The sequence below is a fragment of the Manis javanica genome, chromosome 3, assembly GCF_040802235.1.
Source record: "Manis javanica isolate MJ-LG chromosome 3, MJ_LKY, whole genome shotgun sequence".
Taxonomy (NCBI): domain Eukaryota; kingdom Metazoa; phylum Chordata; class Mammalia; order Pholidota; family Manidae; genus Manis; species Manis javanica.
In genome coordinates this window covers 92,698,150-92,723,749 of record NC_133158.1, presented here as the reverse complement: position 1 = coordinate 92,723,749, position 25,600 = coordinate 92,698,150, and the positions used below count along the sequence as shown (strand labels likewise).

Sequence of the window (25,600 nt, the reverse complement as noted above, 5' to 3'; positions counted from 1 at the left end):
ATTCACTCACTCTTTGTTTGAATCTTTATCTATATATGATAAACCTAAAAAAGATGAAGTCAACTCAGGAGGGAAAACAAAAATTCCTTTGAAAGAACAGGTGGCAAGCTCTCTATAAAAAGATTTCTGTCCCTACCAAAAAAAAAAAAAAGAAGTTGTTTAAAAAAATTTTCTGAAAGTTATTAGATAAGACATTCGATTACTTAAAAATGATGAAAGTATCTGGAGTCAGCTGTCCAGTGTAATTTTCTCTTTACCATTACCAAGTCTAAGACAGTATTACAAACATCTTTCTGAAAAGCCAGAAAAACTCAACAAAAAACAACTTGTAACTTAATAATGACAACAATTTAACACACCTTATTTCTGGACTTCACATTTAAAAATCTATTAAGTAATATAATTTTGTTTCCAAATTTATGATTAAAATTTCTTACATTTGTTTGGATAGCTGATTCTTAAAATCACATTCTACTTTAATCTGCCAATATTTTAAATCAGCAATATATGTGCTAATGCTTAGATTTTAATATATGCTTTACCTGGTATTTTAAAATGTTTGCATACATTTATATCTAAAATGAATTAAATATTTAGTTTCTCTCATTTTCCAGGATTCTAAGCAATCTTGATAAAAAATACTATCCATGACATTATTTTGGCATTATATTGAAGTAATACTGCAGTTGTTCCCCTTTATTTGTGAGGAATATGTTCCAATACATCCAATCCCAAACTGTGGATAGTACTGAACTCTATATATGCTATTTTTTCCTATATATACATACCTATGCTAAAGTTTAATTTACAAATTAGTGACAGGAAAAGAGTAACAACAATAAAATACAACAATTATAAAAATATGCTCATAAAAGTTATACGAATGTATTCCCTGTTTGTCACAATCTCTTACTGTACTGTCCTCACCCTTCTTGTGATGATGAGATGATTAAATTCCTATGTGATGAGATGAAGTGAGGTGAATGATGTAGGCACTGTGACCTAGCGTTAGGCTACTAGGTGAGGAGGATAATCTGCTTCCCCTCCACAATTGACTGCGGGTAACTGGAAACATGGAAAATGAAACTATGGATAAGGGAGGACTACTGTACCTGTGCAGTTCTGTGATCACTGAGCATAGCAGCCCAGTTATCTGTCTGACCACACCTCTTTACAGCAATTCCTGATGAGTCAAATGATAAGGCCAGGTGATTGCTCCCTTAGTTTCAACTGACTGAATTAGCAAAGGGCAGTACTTCCATAATAACAAGATAGCCATCAGAAAATTGGGCAAAATATATTCTTCTCATTTTCTCTGAATTGTTTTAGCAGTTTGTCAACATGCAACTGACATCTATTCACTGAGTTAGCCTGATGTGTAAACAGCTGGTTTTTGTTTCATTTTCATTTTTAACCATTGATTCAACATTCTTAAATATCCAATGATTATAAAAGGTAGAAAAGATGACATATCCATATAGATTATCAATCATGTCTGATTTTTCTAAACTGTATCATTTTATTATAAATAGAAAAATAATAAACCAGAAGCCATCCAATCATCAATATATAGGTCTTCCTTACAGAAGAGATATTTTGAAGTGACTGACAACCATAGTTTTTCATTAAATTTTCCAATTAGTGAATGATCTCTAAATTGATTTCTGTGGGTCCCAGTTTTTTCATTTAAGCTTAAAATTTCTAAATAACTGTAATCTCTCTCCAATGCATCAGTCCTATTCCTACTGAGACTTTTACTGATTTAATTGCAAGGTTTTCTTGTGACTTTCTAGTTTGTTTGGCTGAAGCAGATCATAAATTCCACCAATAATCTCTAACCCAGTTTCCTATATATTTATATGACATTCTCTGCTTATCTCTATCACTATATCTAATACATAGAGTAGTAAAGAATTTGCTGACTTGTACATATTTGTTTTTGGATTATGAGACCTTGAGGGTCTATTTCCCACCATGGAATATCCACCACTTAACAATACCTGGTACATAGTAGATACATATAAATCTATGAAGTATGAAGGACTTTCAAAAATTGTGTTAAAAACATTATAGAATGTATTATGAATATATTAAATTTTTAGTTTAGATAGATACATATCTCAAATTCACTAACTTTTTAAACTGAACTCGCCTTAAGTCAATCTGCCTTCTTTCTCTCTTTTATCCTGTGTATATAGACATTCTGTGCACAGGTATGCTAGAAAACCATAGTAAGTTTCATCCAATACTCACACAGACACCAGAATAGATACATAATGAATGCTAACTGATCGATATATATTGGCTCATTCTAGAAATGAAAATTATTTGAGGAAACGCTCAGACCTCCTCATACAAGAAAACTAAGTATTTTATCAGCAACATCCAGTAAAAGTCACTATGAATTAAAAACAAGAAAAGTGGTATTTACTCTTAGTCAGACTGATTGAAGAAATGGTTTCACTTACTGCATAATATCAACTAGGAAAATGTCACTTGATTTTTAATAATTACCTTTACCAACGTTTTAAAGAGGAAATGAATTAAACATTTTAAGAAATTTTTATATTAACCAATGCACAATCAGACAAGATTCTAAAGAAACATTCTTAGATATAATTGGAATATCAGCATTCAGGACCCATATATTTAATGGAATAACTAGTAATATTAAAATAAGTCATAGTAGATTTGATTTTAAATTGAACTGAAATATAAGTGAAAGTTAGCTTAAGCTGTGTGCCTGGCAATTCTGTCTACAAGACATATTAAATTATTTCACCCTCAAAACAATCCCCTGAGGCAGGCACTATTGCATTTAACTATTGAGCAAACGGAGGCGAGGGTGGTGCCACATCTTACCCAGGTCGCACAGCTAGAAAGCTTGGATTCCCACACTGATCGTTTTCTCTAACCACTATACTCTAACTTTTCCTATAAAATATATTCAGTAATTATATTTCGGTGGCTAATCTTCATAGTGATCCAAGGGTAATATTTTTTTAATTTTCTAAAACTGGAAATCAGAAGAAAAACACAACTGACCAGCTGCTGTCATTTTCTAGTTGTATGACATGTCCTCTTATCTCTCTGAGGTGCAGTTTTAGCAAAATGGGAGTTGGAACTATCTAACAACTTAGTTCTCTTCTGACTTTCACCTCACATTTCTTTTGAAGATATGGTATAAAAAAATAAAAAAATTATGAAGATTAAGTTAGATGGTGGATATGAATGTGCTGTAGGAAGTATAGAATGCTATGTCAATATAAATTTACTTTTATTAATATTTATTAGTTTGTTGATCAGTGATACAAAAATATAAAAAAAAATTAGCCATCACTAACCCCCTATTTTATATTTGTTTCATATGATTATAGGATAGAAAAATAGGAAATACAAATGTATTTATTCATAACCAATTCAAATAATCTAGTAAATTAAAAATTTAACAGCAAATATTCATCTGCTTTAAACAGAGTGAAATAATTATTTTGAAACTAAATTAAGAGTATGTAAGACAAAAACAGACCAAAGAAAACAAATCAGATAAACTGGAATCATTCTGAGAAAATCTATCGAGCTTATGATTTTTTGATAAGTAGAGCACATATCTAAACGCCTAACAAATTTATGTAAACATGTTTTAATGAAAAACTACAAAAATGTTTTATTGTTTTAATTTTTCCTCTACTAGAGGGAAATAAAAATAAAATTCCAGAAAGCTATTAAGTTTTTAAATGCCTAAAATGTGAGTAAATAACCAGACTGCTCCTCAGTCTTGAAGAATTTCTTAAATTGATCTTTTAAATATTAATTTCTTGTTTGTCACTTGAAAAATTACCTTGTTTTAAAAGTACAACTGGTGATTACAGCTAATGAACCACTGCTAAAAATATTACAAGGGATATATATATATATGAATAACCCTTGAACATGTGTCTGAAATATGTGATACTTATATATGGATTTTTTCATTGTACAGTTTTGTACAATATTGTAAATATATTTGCTCTCCCTTATGATTTTCTTAATAACATTTTCTTTTCTCTAGCTTTATTGTAAGAATACAGTATATAATACATAACAAAATATGTGTTAATCGACTGTTTATGTTACTGGCAAGGCTTTCAGTAAACAGTAGGCTATTAGCAGTTAATTTCTGGGGAGCCGAAAAGTTAGACATACATATTCAACTGAAGAGGGTGGGGGGGTCAGCTCTGTTAACTACTTTGTTCATAAGTCAACTGTATATATATATATATATATCCTTTTTCTGAAAAATGTGAAAGCCTTGTGATATACTAGATACTGTGCTAATTGCAATTGCTACTAGTTCACTAGTTCTTGTAGCTATAATAGTGAATAAGACACAGATGACTCCCACTTTCACTGAGTTTTAAATCTATCAAGGGAGTTATATATTTAATAGTTTTTCAAATGTAGTCTTGGTAAGTGCCATGAAAGCTTTAGGAAAGGCTTTAGGAAAGACTTCCAGAAGGAAATGAGATTTGCAGATGAAGGACTGATCAGCATGGGCAGAGCTACTGGAGAGGAATGATTCCAAGAAAGGAGAACAGAAGACAGCGTTCAGCACAGGAGAAGGTTGATACATTCTAGGAACTGAAAGAAGGCTAGCTTGGTCAGAATAGTCATCAGTGGGGAGACACATGGGAGACTATTAAGGAGAGGCTCACAGATCAGCGGGAGGACACTGTAGTCATTGAAGTCATTAAACAGGACAGTAACATGATCATAAAGTGGAAAAAGTATTTAAAGTAGTGACAGCTCACAGGGAAATATACAACTTTATAAAACATCATTAATTAGATATTATAGTGCCATTTGGGGATTACCAATTTTGAAGTTAGTAGAGAAATGTTATATTTAGACAAGATATTAAGACAGAAGGAATTTTTTAAAAAGTTGCTATATTGGAGTTAAACATTAGAAGCCATTTGTTTCAAGGACAAAAGTAATAGAACTTCAAAGCTTTTTTATTCCTATACCAAAGAATAATCTCAAAATTTATTTTATACTACAAATATGGCCAATTTACAGGTCTTAGGGAAAGAGATGCTAGAAATAAGTATTTTTGTTTATTGTGTCGCTATTGGAAGTTCCATGGGAAGAGTTTCCCAAACAGTATAGATGTTCAGCCTGCTTTAGGTTGATTACATATGCTGAGATGATATGAACACAAATATTTAACAAGGTTTATGAAGCTACTGGAGATTTGTTAATTCTATCTGTCCATGTTTTTACCGTCAAGAAAAATACTGAGTAAGACTCAGGAAATAGTTCTCAATATGAACTTTCACCAGACCTTCCTTATTTGAAAGTTATCACTATTAAATTAACTAGGGCCATTAAGTCTCTGTCATCTGGAGGTAGTTTTGTTTTATTCTGGTGCTTGCCTGGCTGCTCTGTTACATGCTACAGGCTGGCACTGTCTTCCACAAGGAAGCACAGTCACAGGAAAAGGACTCTATTAGGTACTGCAAAATACTGACACTCTTGACTCTTAGGTATAGGCTCTGAGCTGACACTGCTGACACAACTTCCAACCTTTAAACTAAGTCAGGATTAGTAGAATTCTTGGATACAGCGGGTTTCAAAAATTAATGACATAGGACTGACTGCATGAATTCAGAGGTCTTATTTTATTTTAGTTCTTTGTTTGGAAAATTGTTTCAGTTTCCACATATATAAGGAAGCCTTTTCATTTGCTTTTTAGACTGTAATAATTTAATAGACAGTTTTGTAAATGAAATAAAACATTTATCACTAAAGAAATCTATCACTAAACCCTCAATTCTCCTTACTTTACATGGTAACATAGGTATTCACATAGGTTCACAGACAACACCTTTTTATCAGGATACAACTGAATATATCATGCACCTAAGGCCTTACTGGAATGGCCATATTTATGAATGATACTCATTGAATCAGGGAGGACTATTTTTTAAAATAAATACTTTTTTTTGTCCATCACAATATCCTGGGCCTTGATTTTCACATTCATAATACAAATATACTGGTGCACAATTACCTTAGAGAAGACTAATAATATTAGCTTAATATTTTATGACATGAAAATGTATCCTTCTTATATTTAATGTACAAACACTACAATAATAAAATAAACTCAGAATGACTGAGTTCAGAATAACTTTTTTAAAAATAGTTCACCTTACTTGTTCACAACAATATTAAAATAACAGCTAGTAAGATCATTTTGTATTATGTATTCACATAACAATAATCTTACAGTAATTTAATTTTTGCAGTTTACACATTACAGCATATTAAACAAATAAAGCTGTAGTTTTCTATTTTAAATCTGAACAGCCAAATAAAAATATTCTACATGATTTATGTCATATGTAATTTTAGTTAACATTTTAAACATAGATTGGCTATGTGCTTAACTCATACTTACCCATGAAATTGAGATAACCTTCTCCACCGAGTGCGTGAGTAATGAGTCGGATCATTTTATGAAGCTGTATTCCACGATCAATAACTGGAGTAAACGGGGTCAGAACACTCATGTTGGTGTACATTTCAGCATCCATCAACCAAAACGCCAGTGTCTTATCCCCAACGAGTGCCTGTGGAAATAAAAGGCACTGAGATAAATGCAAAGAATAGATACTAAACAGTTGTGATTTAAATTAAGTAACATGATTACACAGGATGGGAAACAATGTAGGAAATGTGTGTAAATTAATAATTATTTCATGCATTTTCCAGTAGTTGCTTTCTATGCTGAAGGTGAGTTGGTAAAATATGATAGAGATCAACACACCTATTTTTAGAACTGCTTTTTATTTTTAAAAGAACTTGGTGAAAAACTCATGATGACATATTTGAATATTTGTTATACCTGAGCTGATGCTTCAAATTCTCTGAAACTGTATTAAATATTCATTATAAGGTTGAAAATTCTAAATAGATTTTTTAAATAGTTCGCATACTATGATTTTGTTTTGAAAGAAAAGAAAAGCTTCTTAAAAATCATTTATATGTATATGTATTTATATTTACGTATATGTATTCATATATATGTGTTTTATATATATATATAAAATGTCTATGTATATCAACGTGACCTCTTTCCCTTTAGGAGAGGGTTGACAACTTTTTCTTAAAATGTAAAATTTGCTTCCTTATTATATTTGCCATCTAATCTAAATTAGTTTGTTTTACATGCAAATATAGTAGTTGATAAATGGGGCAAGTAATTCAGAAACACCCTGAGTTGCTCAAGTGGCTTCTTCACAATCTCAATTATTCATAGTTACAACAAACACCTAACTAATACAAAGTGTTCTTCATTAACAAAATATAATATATAATTAAACATAATAGAGATTAAAGCATAATCTCTTTACGCTATTACAGTTATTTTCATTTCTAGAAAAAGTTTTACTTACAAACCTGTTATAATCTCTGTTTGATTAAAATTAATTTTCTTTAAAATATGTTACAAGGTATGCTCATCCTGTGGGTCTTGTCCTTATTTTGAAGGCCAAGACAGAACTGGCTCAAAATATTGCTCCTACCACAAGAATTCTCAAAGTTTGATTAGATGGTAGTTGTCATCTTCATTGCTTGAGTTCAGTTATTTTTGCTTTATCAAAGCAGCCTCTTTGTTGTTGGACTTACAGGCAAAATATTTTAAATCTAAACATATAAAATGTGTAATATTATGCACTGGATCGTGTACCCCCAAATTTACAGTGAAGTCCTAATGCATTCTGTGACTGTGTTTGGAGATAGGGCCTTTAATAGAGGTGATCAAGTCCGTATAAGGTCATAAGGATGAGGCCCTAGTCCAGTATGAGTAACATCCTTATATGAAGATGAAGAGACACAGGGATGAGCTCGAACAGAAAAAAGACCATGTGAACACATAGAGGAGGAGGCATCTGTGAGTCAAGCCTCAGGGGAAGCCAAACTTGCTAATACCCCATCTTGAACTTCTAGCTTCCAGAACCATGAGAAATAAATTTCTGTTGCTAAATCCACTTTGTAGGTGGTATTTGTTATGACAGCCCCAGTGAACTAATATATGTACCAATAAAATGCAGCTTGAATCTGACATATAACTTAGAGAAGTATAGAAACTTGGTTTAAAGTAAAGTTCCACTGCTAGAAAAAAAACAAAAAACTTAGAAAACAATTTGATCTGTTCTACAGCCAATTTAAGTTCAAAAGAAAGCGCTGCCCCAATATGGAAGATGCAAAACTTATATATGTCTAATTTTATGAGTCATCAAACCTTCTGTAAAGACCAAACAGTACATATTTTAGGTACCATATACTGTTTGTATTTGAGAACCATTTAAGTAGTTCTCAGTGTCAACTACTTAAATCTTCCATTATGGCTCAAAAGCAGCCACAGACAATACATAAATTAATGAACATGGCTGTGTTGCAACTAACTTCACAAAAACAGGCAGCAGGCAGAATTTAGTCCATGGGCCTTAGTAGCTGACCTCTGGTCTACATATATTTTCTTAAAAATTAGAGGAGACATGAAAAACCATGTTTACCTTAAAAAGCCAATTTCTGCTGAAATAACAGGGAAACTTATTATTTGAGCATCTGTACATACTGGAAATAATTTCAAAAGACTATGCTGTCTTCTTTTTAATGTATAGAAAGTATATTTTATGCTATTTATGTTTATTAGGATTAATATGGTTTTAAGTAACTAAATAGCCTCTTTTACCCTACTTATCTATGTTTACTGAGGGACTACTAGTAGCTACCATCATGGTTAAGGCTGGAAATACAGAAGTTTCTATATATAGAAAGAAATTTTCTGCCTAAAACGTGAGCAGGACATAGAAGATGGGGAAACTATTTTTCCTTATAAAACTAGATAAAGTTTCAGGGAGAATATGATGTCTGAGCCAGAGCATTAAGTCTTTATAGGAGCTTCTCTGGTGAAGTAGGCATTTGTAGGTATGTGGGAGAAAAAAAAATTGAAAAAGGTTGCCTTATTTAGGCAGGTGGGAATTTTACAGCTTGAAGAATACAGGGTTCAGAAAAGAGTGAAGGTGAAAACTTTGGCTTGGACCAGGACATGAGGGGCCTTGAAGAAGCTTTAACCAAAAGATATGGGTTGACAAAATAAGCTTTGCTCTTTGGAAAATACTTCAGGCTGCATTAGAGAGGATGGGCTGAGGCTGAGAGGGACAGGGGTCAGGGTCATCCCTTAGCAGGAGATTTCAGTGATAGAGAAAAAAAAAATGATGAAACCTTGTCAAAGGCATAAAAGAAAACCTCTGGAAGGAAACCTAAAATGGAAATTAAAATTAACCCTTTATCAGCACCAATATTCCTCTCATTAGAACAAAGGAAAACATGCAAGATAATACTTGTAACTGTCATTTATAATCTTTAATTACAGTTTTGCAGGGTAAAAATAGTACTGCATTTTGAAGCTAGAATTTATAGATCTACAAAATAATTTTAGTATGTTTTTCACATATGAGCAGTTTTCACAAAAATACACACAGGTATACATACATATACATATATATAGTAGTTATTATTATGTAATACTATTACATATAGCTATATGTAACTATATAGTTACAGCAATTTATTATATGTGACATTATATGTATGTTATTAGCTGCATAAAACTACAGAAATTTGAATTTAGATATGTTTATATTAGATACATTAATAAACACACTGAATGAGAGAGACAGAGAGACAGAGGGTGAGAGGGAGAGAATATGAATTTGCATACATATTCATTTACCTGATCATGACTCTCTGCATAAGCAATGCACTTTTCAAGGTAGCGTCTGTTTGTTAGTGTATACACTATATTGCCCATATTCCAGTCTTCATCTTTAAATTCTTTAAGTAGCTAGATGCAAGAGAAAAAATAATTTGAATAAACCATTATTGTTCTTACTCTAAATCTCAATTTGAGAGTATATATCATATCAACCCAAATTATTCAACGTGCAGATACAAGTTCACCCATGTAGCAAAAATAACTTTGTTTAAACTTTTACTAAAATCACAGCTTTTATAAAGGTTGTCCAAATGACAATGGCACTGTGTGTGTGTTTGCTTTTGTGCATATGGCTTGATCATTGCACTTTTGGATCTCTGCAACCATTTTTTCCTCTGTAACAACTGCTACCTCTTGATTAATGGCCACAGTAAAGTGTTGTTTGCTGTACAGCAATATGCTTTTCTGTAACTCTCACAAAATAGTTATACTTGTTAGATGTTTAGATTTGAATGAAAAACGTTTCAATAAGAATAGTGTGTTGTTCCATTCTTTAAAAAATGGTAATAAAAACTATTATTTCAAAGTTTAAAGGCTAACCATTATGTAATACTTGCTATTTTAACAGACCACACAGTTTTGTGTCCACTTCAGTTGCCACTCAGTCCACTCAGTCTTCCATCTGGTTTTTCTCCCCGACCAACACCTTTTTGATGCAAACGACTTTGCCAATATCCCAGATCATCATCTCTTAGGTCAGTAATTGCTCTTTCGTAGACAAGTTTTTGTTGTACATGTTGACAATGTTGACCCTGTCCCTTCTCATGAAATGTTTTCCTTCTTACACCAGTATGAAACTTTTGGTTGTTTTGTTTTCCCACCACTGTAAACATCTTGCGAAGTTTTTTCCTCTGCCTATCCTATAAAAGCTGGTGTTTCTCAGAGTAATGCCTTAAGAATAGTCTCTTCTCTTTATTCCAGCACATTCATTCTGCATTTTATGGGCTCATTTCTCTTTCCAAAGTGTCAATTGCACTCTGATAAGTGGAATTCTAGATACCCCCATGACTCCTGTTCCATATTCCCATCTTTGTTTAATCCTTCACCTGGAGGGTGAATGGATGTACTTTGAAGAAATAGTGTGATAATAACTTAGTAATGTTTCAAGTTGCTAAGTTTATAGAAACTTGTTATACAGCAGAAGAAGACTAATGATGATGTTAGTACAAGAAATGGGGTTCAGGGTTGCATGTATCTTCCTTTGCTAACTCTTTTCTCCTTTTATGGAATGTGTATGTGCTTATGTGCTTAGCCATCCCCCATAATTGCAGTGTGAATCTTTGTGCACTAGAGGGCAGACTGTGTTACATAATGGCCACCCACAGATGTTTTATCCTCATGTGCAGAATCTATGAATATGTTGTTACCTTACATGGTAAAAAAGACTTCAAAGATGTGATGAAGTTAAGGACATTTAGGTGGGATGATTATCCTGAATTACCTGGAAGGTCAATGTAATTATAGGAATCTTTCTAAAAGGGAGGCGTGCATTATCAGAGTAAGAAAGAAATTGGAATATGTTGTCCTGCTGGCTTTGAAGATGGAAAAAGGGGCCATGAGCCAAGAAATATAGGTAGCTTTTACAAGGATAGAAGCTTTTTAAAAAAAGGCAAAGAACTAGAGCTTCTAGAAGGAATGCAGCCTTGTCCATGTCTTGATTTTAGACCCATTTCAGATTTGTAACTTACAGAATTATAACAACTATATTATAGTAAATTTGTGTTGTTTTAAGACATAAACTTTGTGGTAATTAGATACAGCAACAATTTGAAACTAATGTACTGAACTGAACAAATACGTGCAATTACTTTATGACTAATGTGCAAAAATAATTCAATGAAAGGAGGATAGACTTTTCAACAATTCATGCTAAAGGGCTTGACTATCCATAGGTTAAAGAAACAAACAAATGAAAGAATCTTGAACCAAATGTTATACATTGATTGAAGAAAAATTAACTCAAAATGGACTATGGACATAAGTTTAAAAGTAAAACTATAAAATGTTTAATAAAATACATAGGAGAGTAAAATAATTTGGATTTGACACCAAAAGAGATTTCTAAAAGGAAAAGACATATATGTATATTGGATTTCATCAAATTTAAAACAAAGAACTTTTGTTCTGTGAAAGTGCACAGGAAGAAGATGAAGAACAGGCTGGGAGAAAATATTTGTCAACCACATATCCAACAAAAGAGTTGTATCTAGACAATATATTAAGAACTCTCAAAATTCTACAATAAATAAACGATCCAATTAGAAAATGGTCAAAAGACACATTTCACCAAAGAAGCTGTACAGAAGGTAAAAAAGCACATGAAATGATGTTCATCATCATAAGCCTAAATTAAAACACAGTGACTATAGCCAATACTATTGTGTGAGGATGTATAACAATGGATCTCTCCAACATACTGGCAGGAATGCAAAGTGGTACAGCTACTCTGGGAAACAGTTTGACAGTTTCTTATAAAATTAAATATTTGACTATTATATGACCTGGTAATTGTACTTTTGGGTATTTATCATAGAGTAATGAAAATTATGGTCATACATATAAAAACCTGTACACAAATATTGATAGCAACTTTATTCATGATAGCCAAAAGCTAAAACAATCTAGATGTCTTTTAATGGTAATTAAACATAATGTATCTTAATACAATGGAATACCATTCAGCAATAAAAAGCAATATACTACTGATATATGCAACAACCTGGATGAGTCTCTATAGATTTTTGCTGAGTGAAAAGTGGCAATCCCAAAAGGTTACATATTTTGATTCCATTTATTAACATTCTTAAAATTAAAAAGAATACATAGAGAAATGGAGATCACATTATTGGTCATCAGATCAGATCATGTTGCCAAAGGTTAAAGTGTGACTGGGGATAAGAGGGAAGTAGGTGTGGCTATAAAGCAACATGAAAAAAAGTTGTGGTGATGGAAATGTTCTCTATCTTCACTATATCAGTGTCAATCAAATATATCAATGTCAGTGTCCTGATTGTGATATCATACAATAGCTTTGGAAGTAGTACTACTGGAGAATACTGGTTAAGAGTACACCAGATCTCACTGTATTGTTTCTTACAACTTTGTGAGACTCTATAATTACATTAATATATGAAGTTTAATTAAAAACCTACATATAATAAAAAATATGAGGTGCTGAATGATATTTGGTGAAAGTAACGTATAAATGAATGAATTCAATAAAATACTTGTATCTCTTTTACATGAGCATTTGTTATTGGATAACAAAAATAATTAAATAAGATGAAGAGAGATAGAGCAAATATGGCATATTTTAGATAGGCAAATATTTGTTCAGTAAATTATTAAACTAATATGATATTCCAAAATACTCATTTTGAACTAATAAAATGAGAAAATGGTAAATTATTTGCTTTTGAACAACAAAAACATGAATGAAATCTAGCATTCTAATCTAACTCATACCCTATGGGATAATGAATATGATGTATATTCTGAGAACAGCTGTCATTAAGATTAATACTCTCATGTGTTTCAGAGACATCTGAGGGAATAATAATCATTTGTGGATATTTTTAAATGTACAAATTACAAAAGCAGAGGAAAATCACTAAGTAATTTTTTTGTTTTTTAATATCATTTTAACTCTTGTCTTAGTAACTAAGTGCTCTACTTTGGTGATGCAAAAATATTTTTAGATAATTACCTAAAACAGCAGATAATACCTAACTTCAGATAATTTACAATCTAAGACTGGGTGGCCATATCCTAAACATAGGACAGTACATTTTTCCATTCCATTTGTATGATGTACTGCCTAATATAGTACGTTGAGCACGCAAGATACTAAAATGTTTAGTAAGTTCAATTAAATATTTTAAAAAACTGACATCATTATTCAGAGAAGAAAATATCCCACTGTAAGCTATGATTGCTTGGGATATAATTCTAGATTGATGTACATCTTGAAATATTCTTGAATCTTCACAAAGACTCATGAAGGTTTTTCAGTAGGAGACTTAAAAAACGTAAGATTCGGCTCTTGTGAGGGAAAAATGTCTATGTGGAATATTATAAATAGCACAAGACTGTGGGTTGACAAAGAACCTTAAACCAAGATGAGAAACTTAAAGACCAAAGCATTAAAAAAAACAAATACAAGGCAATTTTCCCAGGTATTAAAGCTAGAACATGCATTTGTTTCTCTTATTTCTAAGTCTAATTATCTCTATAAAACACTTGCTTTTTGACCTGAAAATATTTAAAGAATCATTATAAATGGAGAAGCAGAAGTTGTGCTGGTAAGGGTTTAATGTCACAGCTGTGTATTGTACAAATTGCCTGGGGGTACAGAAAAGACAGTTATGAGATGATTACAGAAACGGCTTTCTTCAGAGTAGGCTCTAAGATTTTTCTATGCAAAGCTAAGCACTTCTACTATTTGTGACCCCATGGCACCAGTTCATGTCTGTACTAAAGGACCTTTCAGGAAGCTATGATTATTAGTTGCTTAGCTGACTACTTACACATATTCAGCCTATGCTTATGGATTTGGCCACTCATAAATGTTCCACAACACACCTATGTCTATATAACAACTTAAGTCTTTTAGGAAAATATTAAATGAAACAAAGTATAATCCAAATTACTACAAATGTGATTCAATTTAACAAAATTGCATTAGGAATTATGCACAAGGTATCATGTACAATTATTCATTCCTAGTGCCTGATACATAGTAGGGACTTCTAAATCTTAAATGAAGGGATGGGTGAATGCAAATTTGTCGAGAAAACCCATACTAGGAAGAAAGTACTGGGAATTAAGGAGTAAATTCATTTCTTCCTGATGATTTGCAGGCAGAAATAGATGCTTTGATGAAATTTAATGTGTTTTAAATATAGAGCACTGAAGTCTCATATAATTGCATTGATAATGCAAAATTCCATTTACACAGTTAACATTATATTAATCATATTTTTCCCTTGCCTGAATAATGTAAGTGTGAATACTTTAAATTAGAACTTTCAGAAGTTTGAGAAGCACTTATTAGAAAGCATAAGAATTAGCACACTAATCAGATAATTTAATACTTTAAATATAATATCTGTACTAATGAGCAGAATTAAGAAACAAATCCAAGAAATAATAAGTTAACTAATATAATATATGGTATCCATGAAAAAATTACATGAAATCTTACCTGGATCCATTTATCTGGAATTGCCATGGCTAATCGATAGTCAAAGCCAACCCCTCCCTGGGAAATTGGAGAGCACAGAGCTGGCATTCCTGATACATCCTAAAACAGAGTACATCAGCATTATCAGTTCATATTGATCAAATAAATATTCTTCTAATACTAAAGTCCAGTCCAATAAGTCAAAGCAATAAATAAGGGCATATATCTTTGGAATGCATTGGTAGCATAACTGTAAAAGTAGAAAAAAATTCATGATAGCATATATGTGATAGCAGATCTCATTTCCCAGTAAGATTTTATGTAATGCTTTCCCCCACAGGACAACCTCAGTCTCACGGGGCTACGTTTTTGTTTTCCTTACAATCACATAGTGAACACAAAATAGTAAAACTATTACTGCTAAAACATAGTTTCTTAGTCTTATTTTTGAGCTAATATATGAACATAATATATGAACATATATGAAGCCACCAGCAGAGGTAGTGTCTGGGGAGTAGAGGCTGTAGTTGGACCAGAGACAGAAATGGGTTTGCTGCTTTTATACAGCCGGTGACCACCATGAGAATAAAGCTTGGTATGAACTGCCTTTTACTGCCAAGGTTCCATTGTTGTTATTTCATCTAATCAAATTAATAGTGAAATTGCCCAGAGTGGAGAAGCCCCTCCTCCCAGAGCAACATATGATTTCTCTGACTTCCAAAGTAATTTATTAATTGTCTTCTAATGGAAGAGAGGTATAGTTAAATATAGTACATGGTGGACTGCATCCATAAGAAAATAAAATTTTTCAAAACTACTCAATTTCTACACAGTACTTTATAGTTTATAAAAATGAAAAAAATGAATTTAAATAAGTAAAAACAGATAAATGGTTAACAGAAAAGAAGCCATTTAAAAAAGTTATATTTATCAAAATATGTCACATTTTCACAGATATGATAGGTATTCAGTTCAAACCCTTATAACATTGGGTGAATATATATTTAATATCAGGCACCCATGTTAGGTATTGGAATTACAAACAGAAGTGTTTTCATAAGATAGGTAATTGGCTGGTATTAACGATGAAGATAATTTTCCACAAGAAAATATTTAGGTTCAGTCTATATTTGATCTAAAGGTAGTTTTAGGAAATAGATAGGTAAAAGAAATTGCTAAAAAAATATTTGGACACCAATTGGTCTTGACTCCTAAAGCTAAATCCTAGAGCACTGAACCATTAATACATATGAGATATTTGTAGCTCTCTTTTGAAAGTGAAATTAATGACTATTTGGAAATCTTAAAAAAAAACTCAACATAAAGGTCACTAAAACAAATATACTTTAACTTAAAAAGTTGATGCCTACTGACATGGCTAATTAAAATGATCATATGTATTTCAAATGAAGTTCAAATGGTTTCAATTCTTTAATATCTAAAGATTACTTATAACTATCACAAAGAGGAAAAAAACTCAAACTATTTTTAATTAATATAGCAAATACAACCAGTGGAATGGTAGATACATTCTAGAAAAATTGTTTCAATTTCAATAACAGCCATTATATATAAATTCAAATTTCTACTATAGGATTTATATAAAATTACATGACTTATTTGTTACACCACATTCCTTTCTTAAAAAGAAAGTTCATGAGGATCAATTCCACATTTTGATTAGACTCCCACTGGACAGAAAAGTGATGTACTGAAATTGAAGTAGTTTTCAATTTAAGTAGAATAAATTGAAGACACATCTTTTTAAAAAAAATCTAAAACCAAATAATATGAAGTAGGCTAAAGTCTCAAAGTTTTATTGGTATAAACACTGGTAATCAGCCAAGGGTGATGAAACTACTTTACTTTAAATCAACGGGAAGATCAATATAATAATTTTAAGTGTCATGTATTAAATAATTGCTTTTCTTCAGTACCCACTTTTGATGCTGTCATTAATTGTTCATAGTAATTTGTCATACATAATGTCTCTGTTTTGAATTGTCATAAATATAATTAACATACTAACTTTTTGATGTTTGAGAGATAAAATTAAAATATATAAAAGAAAATAAAAGTTTAAAGTACATTCTGATTGAGGTTAAAAGATACTCAGCACATAAATTATTAGCACAAGTATTAGCAAGAGTCATAAGCTAAGACCAAATGTAGGTAGGTAGAGAATGTAAAATAGTTATTATAATCGTGGGGTTTTAAAAAATTCTATGTTAAGTATTTATTACAGGAATTTAGAGTCCATTGAACTTATAAGGCAAAAGGCCTAAAGAGAATAAGTATTCTTCATTCAGATATAAACAAAGAAATCATATGACCTAGTTGGAAATTTGGGGTTTTGATAAATGATACGATAGGAAAAAGGCTATACAAATAACAAATATCACAGAAAGGAGACTTACTACTGCAATTCACTCCAATGAATTAAATGTCAAAGTAAAAACATACCTTAACTCCAACTCTCCAACTCCATTAACAGTCTTACTATTTTTATATGCTAACCACTATGCTGTGTATAGAACATTTGTAACATACTAAGCTCAATTTTAATAATAATTCCTAATTAGAGAGCTCTCAAAACCAGAGGGATTTTAGTACTAAATCTAAATTAGCATAAACATTTAACAAACTTCTTAATTGATCACATTTATCATCAAGAGGGGAATTGTCAATTATGCATATACAGAATCATATCATTACAGTGTAGCTCTGGGACAGTTAATCATGAACTTTCAGTAGTCATGAGTAACTAGTGAACATTTGGCAATAGGAAAGCAATGACGCAAACAAGAAAGGTAATCATATCAGAACAAGAGAGGCTTCAGAGAAGCTCACAGGCGGTAAGCCATTCCATGTCTAATGACTAAACCAGAAAATAAATAAATAAATAGACACTATTAATATTCAATTATTTTCTCTCCTGAAGGTCTCATGGAGAAAGGACTGTTCACCAATTAGGATATTTTACTTTCTAACCACTGACATTTCTTTTTTAACAACAGACTGATGATGAATAAGTAGTGTGTACTAACCCCTAATAGGAAAACAGTGAATTCTAAATAATGTGCCACCCATACTAGATAACTACCCTATAGCCAGGATATAATTTCAGTTATGCATTTATTGACAACATGAGATTAATTATTCAAATACTGTATGCTGACAAAACGTTCTATATTAAATGGAGTCAAAAGGTAGAGATCATTATAACTGTACCTCAGCTATTGTTATAGAGTGTGGATACACTGTGTGAACCAAATGATTTGCCAACATGAGATAAACCAAGGCATCTTCATCTACTTGTAGTCCAAAATATTCATGGTAACCACCTGAAAAACCTTGACCTAAAGAACAGAAAATCAATATGGATGCATTGTGTTAATATGCAAATTTTTACTCTGCACAAATGTCCCCACCAATTATCAACAAATATTTTTTCATAGCTAAGTGTAATGAGTCTCAATACTACATAATGCCATCATTAGCAAACATAAGGTCTTAGAAAAGTAATCCATATCAACAGAGTTCAGACAACCCTCCAGTTCAATTTTTGTTTTACAAAACCAAACAAAAACATTTTGATTTAAAATTTAATTTAGTTTCAGCTTAATTTTATAGCAGAAAAATGAAGTAAAAATGATGCTAAAGGGAATTGTAAATATCAACTTTTACAGCTTTTGTCATCTCAAGAGAGAGATGTTAATGATAGCTAGCTTCTATCAGATCCTTTCCTTTAGTGTGAACTTCATAGTAAAGAAAGCAAATATGAAAACCATCATCAAACTGAGACATACTGTTTATATTATTTTAAATATGTGCCTGAACTTATACAATACAGATTTCCTATGAAGACAAAAAGGTTTTAACATTCTCCAACTTTCTTCTACCTCCTCTTCCCCTTCCTCCTAATTTTGGTTATGTGCAGCATATTTCACTTACTGGGATTATACCATTTACTTTCTATTCTTTCAGTTGTTTGCTCTTATTTTTAATTAAATCAAACTAGTGCTCAACATCTCCCTGCCCAACCCCCATTCCCTATATCTAAATTCCTTATTTTGATTCACTTTGTTTCAGTTTGCTGGGTTCTATAAATGACAAGTATTTTCAGGTATAATTATAGAAGTTTTATTCCTCAAATTCTTTCGAACTTATACCTCAATGGTAGTTCAATTATCACTTTCTTGAGTCACACTTATTTACCTAAGAATTGTATAGACACAGTTGTTGGGAATAGAGAAGGATGAGTTCAGCCATTTTACGTCCATGCAGGTAAATTGCTTTTTCTTCTTAAATGTCACTGAATCTTATAAATTAAATATTTTGTGTCTCGATGTTTAGGGATTTATCTCAATTTTTTGCATGTGTTATATTGTTTTTTTCTGCAGTTTCAGGATGGTGTTGTTTGTTTTTTCTTTCTTTTCTCATTTCAATAAGGATAAACATGTAGGTAACTCAGAATGTTTTCCTTTATTATTTCTTGGGGTCTTTGACCATAAAATGTATATCTTATATCCATGCACTTTAGCTCATTTCCTCAATTCTACAATTCCTTGGAAAATACCTATTCCTCAACAGAGGGAGGTTCTGCAGAGGCATGTAGGTATTTACATGTAGGAGAGGATCTTTCTTGAATTTTGCCATGCTTACCTTTTTCATCTCCTCAGTCAGCTTCTCTCCAACCTGGAGGATATTAATGAAACCTGTCATGTTTGATAGACTCAACTTCTTTCCTAGGAACATTTCATGGGGACAGTGCCATGTTCAAAAACAGAGAGCTGAACATTTTGAATATAACTTCTTTCTTTGGCAGCAACTTTTCAAGACTTACAGTCTAAAGTCCCTTTTTTGGATTGGTTGCTGCTGGTAAATATCTGGCCATTAAAAAAATTTTAACTGTTTGCCATGTTGTCTATTGAGGGACTAGGAATCTGTGATCCCAATTTTTTTGTACAACTTTTAAACTGAAGATATCCGATCAATATTTTTAATTACAAATTAATTTATAATTTTATTTTTACTGAGTCCATCTATATTTAAAATATATATATTTTATTTGGTATTTAATATACAAAGGGACTCACACATTCACAAATATTCTTCTATTTTATTTTTGTTATACATTTTCCCTGCAATTGCTGTCATGCTCACATCCTGAGGGTGCTACAATACAGGGTTTCCTTAAACACTTTTAGAAGAAAGCTACATACTAAGGATAGCCTGTTATTAACTAGTTATATTTCAAAGCAAATCATGATGTTTTAATTACTTATAAGATGTGTTTATACCCAACATCTTTCTTTTAAAAAGGGATCAGAAGTGACTAGAGAAAAGATGTACACAGTGGAACTAATGAAAATCAAGCCAACAGTAATGGTGATTGCAGCTCTGTGACTGACTGAACCCCAAACCTGGTTGTAATCATCCAGTAAAGAATGAAATCATTAGTTACATCTATATCAGGTTACCTACCCATTCCATGGTGATGATACAGCATGGATGTAACGCCATCAAAACGAAACCCATCAAAGCCATATTCTTCCAACCACCATCTTATGTTTGACAGAAGGAATCTTAAAACTTCCCAGCTAAAATATTACAGAGACACATACTTAAGCACAACACATAGGATGTTTTTTTCTTAATTATTATACATTATTTTCTAATAGTATTAATTAAATTCATAAATCTCAATCTTAGGAATCACGATGTTCAAAGAAATATATAAAAACCATGAAGCTACTAACGCCGATCTAATTTGTTTGGTAAAATTCATTCTAAAAGGAAACATGGTTAATTTTCTTTAGCCACAAAATCACTTAATATCTGGAAAAAACTGAGGAAAAATGTGTAAGTCAGGTCAAAAGTGCAGGGAGTCCATCTTGTTCAATGCTGGGTCCTCTGCAGCCACAGAGTGATCATTACATAGTAGTATGAACAGAAAAAACCTGTTCTTATCTCTGAACTGTATATAATATAACCATTGTTACACAGTTTCTGTTTTTAGAAAATATAATTTTATTATCAGTTGAAAGACTGCCTTCAATGTTTCCTTAAAATATTTACTCACTCTACAATTTCAAACAGATACAATTCAGTATAAAATGTAAAAGAAAAAAAAAGCACTGAAAATCACCCACATGATAAACAATATTAGGTTTACTAGACTATTATTCTATGAGAGTAAAAATAAGAGAACTAATTACTAAAAAAAATGTTAAATAAAGTAAAAGTTCTACAAGTTAAAGAGTCCTATATCCATAAAAGCAAAAAGAAAATGAAGAACTGTTATAACTCAATTAAAAACGCCACACGAAACAAGCCTATTTTGGACAATTGAAATGAGGGCATCATCAATTGGTATTTTCTTTAGTCATACAGTTATGGTTGAGTTCTCTGTCTTATTATAACTGTGGCTTTAAGACTTTAATACCTCATTTAGTTTAATGACAAAGCAATAATAGTGTACACAAATCTTTGACCCAGTTGAAATTTATGTATTTTTTTAATCTTCCATATATTAAAGAGCAATCTGACATAAGTGGGGATTAAGTCAAAACGATCAGTTTTGGAATTGTAAGACCAAACTTTGGGGGAAAATGAGTTGCTGCTGATTTACTGCTTTAAATAAGTTAACTTTGACTTTTCAACTTACTGAAAGTTAAAAATAGAAATAAAAACTAGAAATCCAAGCAAGCTAGTAGATATGAAATGAAGCTAGGAGGTTCTAGATTGTTAGGTCCAAGCCATGATGAGCATAGAATTTGCAAATGTTTCTACTAATGCATATTCATTTAGGGTTAAAGGAAAAAAATCTGTTTAACAAAAAGAAATGAATAAAAATAAAGAGGTAAGCTACAACTGAACAAGATCAAAATTACTCTATTTGTTTAGGAATTTCCAATATCCAGATTTTCCTGCAGTTTTCTTTAAATTTAAAAACTTTTCAGAGCAGTTTAGGGTTTATAGAAAGTTGAAAGGAATCACGTCTACACTTTTCAATCTAGGTTGCTATATATTTCAGAAAGAAGACATGAACAGAGTTATATATTAATTCTTTGTAAACAATGTTTTAAAAAGGACATACTTTTCTACTTTGGCCATTTGACTGGTAATGTATATTTTACTTCTGAAAAGTAAATTTAAAGATATCTTTAGCCAAAAATATCAAAGTAGAAACAAAACCTGTTTAATTATTAAGTATCTTGGCAGATGTATGAAGAGATGAATTTGTAAACCAGAGTTTACAAACCTGTCCCTGGGACAGATCTGACATGCACTACTATTTTGTTAAGCTTGCAGAATATTTCAAATGTTTCAATTTGAATGCCTGTAGATGGAATTTTCTAGCTTTCCCCAGTTTCTCAAAGGTACTCAGACTTCAAAACTGAATGGAAGAATCTTAAACAGACATAAAAAATCTAAGTATGTAAGAACCTCTGGTTGAGGTACTTTGTTCTGCACTCTACTTTCCAGCAGTCCCAGACAATGAAATCATCAAGCTTGTGCATGAATGAACTAGTTCATTGAATCTAAGAATTGCCTTTTAAATAGAACACGAGAACAAGCTTAATAAATATGTTCCAGTGAAAGTACAGACTTCTGAAAGATGTCTATTACTATTTCTAATATTATAATTTTCACATTCTGGACCCATAAATTCAATTTTTCCATCTTTTGGGGTGAGGGGCACTGAGAAGAAGAAGAGTTATGTTGTGTTTCAAATGATAAAATAACTAGAAATATCACTCAAACATGCTCTGTAGTAATAAATGAACTAAATCATCTCAACTGAATGGTTTGCCTTTAGTCACAGTATGAAAATGTCTATCAAAAGGTACAATAAAAAAGGCAATTTTCTCTACCTCAAAATGTCATCAGACATCCCATAGCACAGTTGATATATCCAGGTGATTATAGAGTCGCATAAAAATATAAAGCAGAATTAAAGAGCATGGTTTTACTTTGGTGTGTTCCAACAAGGTGGGACTTTGATTTCAAGAGTACTCCATTGACATAAGGTTTTTAAAGCCTATTAGAAACCACAGGGCAGCCTAGTTCCTCAACAACTGGAAGAGTTAGATGCTAACTTTCAGAAGGAGGTAACAAAATAGTATATATACATTTGTGGTGAGAATGTGTTTGAGAAGTAACCTATTTTAGTTATTGGCTGTATATTAGACTAATTAAGATGTAAGTTGGAAATATGTCATCTATACTGCCTATATTCAACCGATTAGCTTACTCATTTTTTTAGGAAGTAAAATTAAAATCCCCCAAATCCAGAAAAACATAATGAAATGCAGTTGACTTTCAGGTGAATCATAATCCACCACTAAGAATGTTTAAGTCACAGGTGTCTGATATAGAAACTAAATATATCGATGGATAATATACACATTTATGGATTTCTGGCAATCAGAATAATCAGGATCCTAATTGGTTGAGGTGTCTGAAATATTTGCCCTGTAATCAGGTAATGAGGATTTATTAAGGAAATTTTGTCACACACAGATAGTTCCAATATTAAGGTTTTTAGGAGATATTCCTAAAATAAAAAACTGTTGATTGTGTCACATTCTGCCAATGAACTTTTTAATGATATAAAAGAGTCAGATTTTCTTAGTGAGCAAGTATAATCAGATATAATAACATTTGTTTTAAGTTACAGTTTATAATTCAAATCTATTTGCTTAACATTGTTATTCTTTGTGGTCCTGAATAACTTCTGGGATTATCAAAAGCAACTTAGTCCACTGGATGTTACTAAAACTAGTATATCACATATTAATAAATAAGAGACATTATTAAGCAGTGGCTAAATATCAAAAATGAAGAAAATTCTGCATTCCTCTTAGTCAACAGTCTTTGAAGCTGAATTGCTATTAAATAGTACATCATAAACTCATGAAGCAAAAAACATGTTCTGATTTGTATATTTGAACTGAGGCAGTAGAGTAACTTTGAGCAAAAAAGGTACTTTGAGAGTTTTCTTTTATGAAAAAAGCATAGCACATCAAATAAAAGGAGTCTTAAATTACAATAAAAGTAACATTTTTTAAGGAAGATATTCCGAATGTCACCATTGAAAAAGCAGGTAATAGTTAAGAACCTACTCTATTTTTAAAGATTAAAAAATAAACTCATCTACCAATTTAATTTTAATTAAATTGACCAAGAAAGAAAGAAATTTTGCTTTGTCAACAGAACTTATACCTTGTCAGTCAATAGGAATTAAGAAAACAACCTGAAATGATCAAAAAGTGATTATCCATATCTAATACTAGATAGTGTAATTGATAATAAAATGTATCTGAGTTTCTAGGCAATGGAAATTAAATTGAGGCTATTGTATATATTAATTTCAAATACAATTAGGTATCAAACAGCATAAAACTCCAGTGAGACAAATTGTTAGTTCAACCACTAAAATATCTGTAATAATATAAATTTCAGAACATAGCTATTATGAAAAATGACTTTGAGGTTCTTTTCAATATCATACCACATTATTTTCTGGTTTTTAACCTGAACAACTTTATTTTATATAAACCAATATATTATTTAATCATATAATACCCATAGAGCCTTGATTATCTATATTCATTATTACAATAAAACACTTTCCTTACCTTAAGGCTTGAATTGTACTTAGCTTATTAAACAGTGTATTAAAATTACTTCTATTTGCATTATCTATAAGTCTAATCAGGTATTCTCTAGGAAATAAGCAGGAAAGGATAGCACATTATACATTTATATGCTAAATGCTTCCAATTATACTTTTACTAAAAAAAATACTCTACTTGAGAAATTATCAAGTCTTTTTCTCTAATTATTTTTTTAACAAAAGAAAATATTTTGTTTTATATCTATAAAGTTGCCTCCTAAGCATTTTTCTTTTCTTTTTTTTTAAAGTATCATTGATCTACAATTTTAAGTCTGTTTCAAATACACAACACAGTAGTTGAACATTCACCCATATTATCAAATCCTCACCCCCTCCAGTGCAGTCACTGTCCATCAATGTAGTAAGATGTTACAGAATTATTAACTGTATTCTCCATGCTGCACTACCATCGCCGTGACCAATCTATATTGTGACTGCAAATTATTGTGCCCCTTAATCCCCTTCTCCCTACACCACCATCCTCCCCAACCCATCTCTTTGGTAACCACTAGTTCCTTCTCAGTGTCTATGAGTCTACTGCTGTTTTGTTCCTTCTGTTTAGCTTTGTTTTTATACTCCACAAGTAAGTGAAATCACTTGGTATTTGTCTTTCTCTGCCTGGCTTATTTCACCAAGCATAGCACCCTCTGGATCCGTCCATGTTGTTGCAAATGGTACTATTTCTTTTCTTTTATGGTTGAATAATACTCCATTGTGTATATGTATCACACCTTTCTTATTAATTTATCTACTGCTGGACACTTAGGTTGCTTCCATATCTTGTTTATTGCAAATAGTGCAGTGATAAACGTAGGGCTGCATATGTCTTTTTGAATGAGGGGTCTTATTTTCTGGTAAATTCCAAGGAGTGGAATTACTGGGTCAAATGGTATTTCTATTTTTAGTT

General features: G+C 31.5%; 1 protein-coding gene across 3 annotated transcripts in view; it reads right to left on the bottom strand.

The window, feature by feature from the left end:
- The window catches only part of GBE1 (1,4-alpha-glucan branching enzyme 1), a 269,204-nt gene that overhangs the window by 65,117 nt on the left and 178,487 nt on the right, over positions 1-25,600 (bottom strand). For all 3 annotated transcript variants that reach the window (XM_037001651.2, XM_037001652.2, XM_073231803.1), the window contains exons 8-12: positions 20,496-20,611; positions 18,240-18,367; positions 15,030-15,128; positions 9,785-9,895; positions 6,443-6,614 (exon numbers count right to left, since the gene is read on the bottom strand). In XM_037001651.2, the coding sequence (XP_036857546.1) occupies positions 6,443-6,614; positions 9,785-9,895; positions 15,030-15,128; positions 18,240-18,367; positions 20,496-20,611 (626 nt within the window). The remainder of the gene's footprint in view (positions 1-6,442; positions 6,615-9,784; positions 9,896-15,029; positions 15,129-18,239; positions 18,368-20,495; positions 20,612-25,600) is intronic.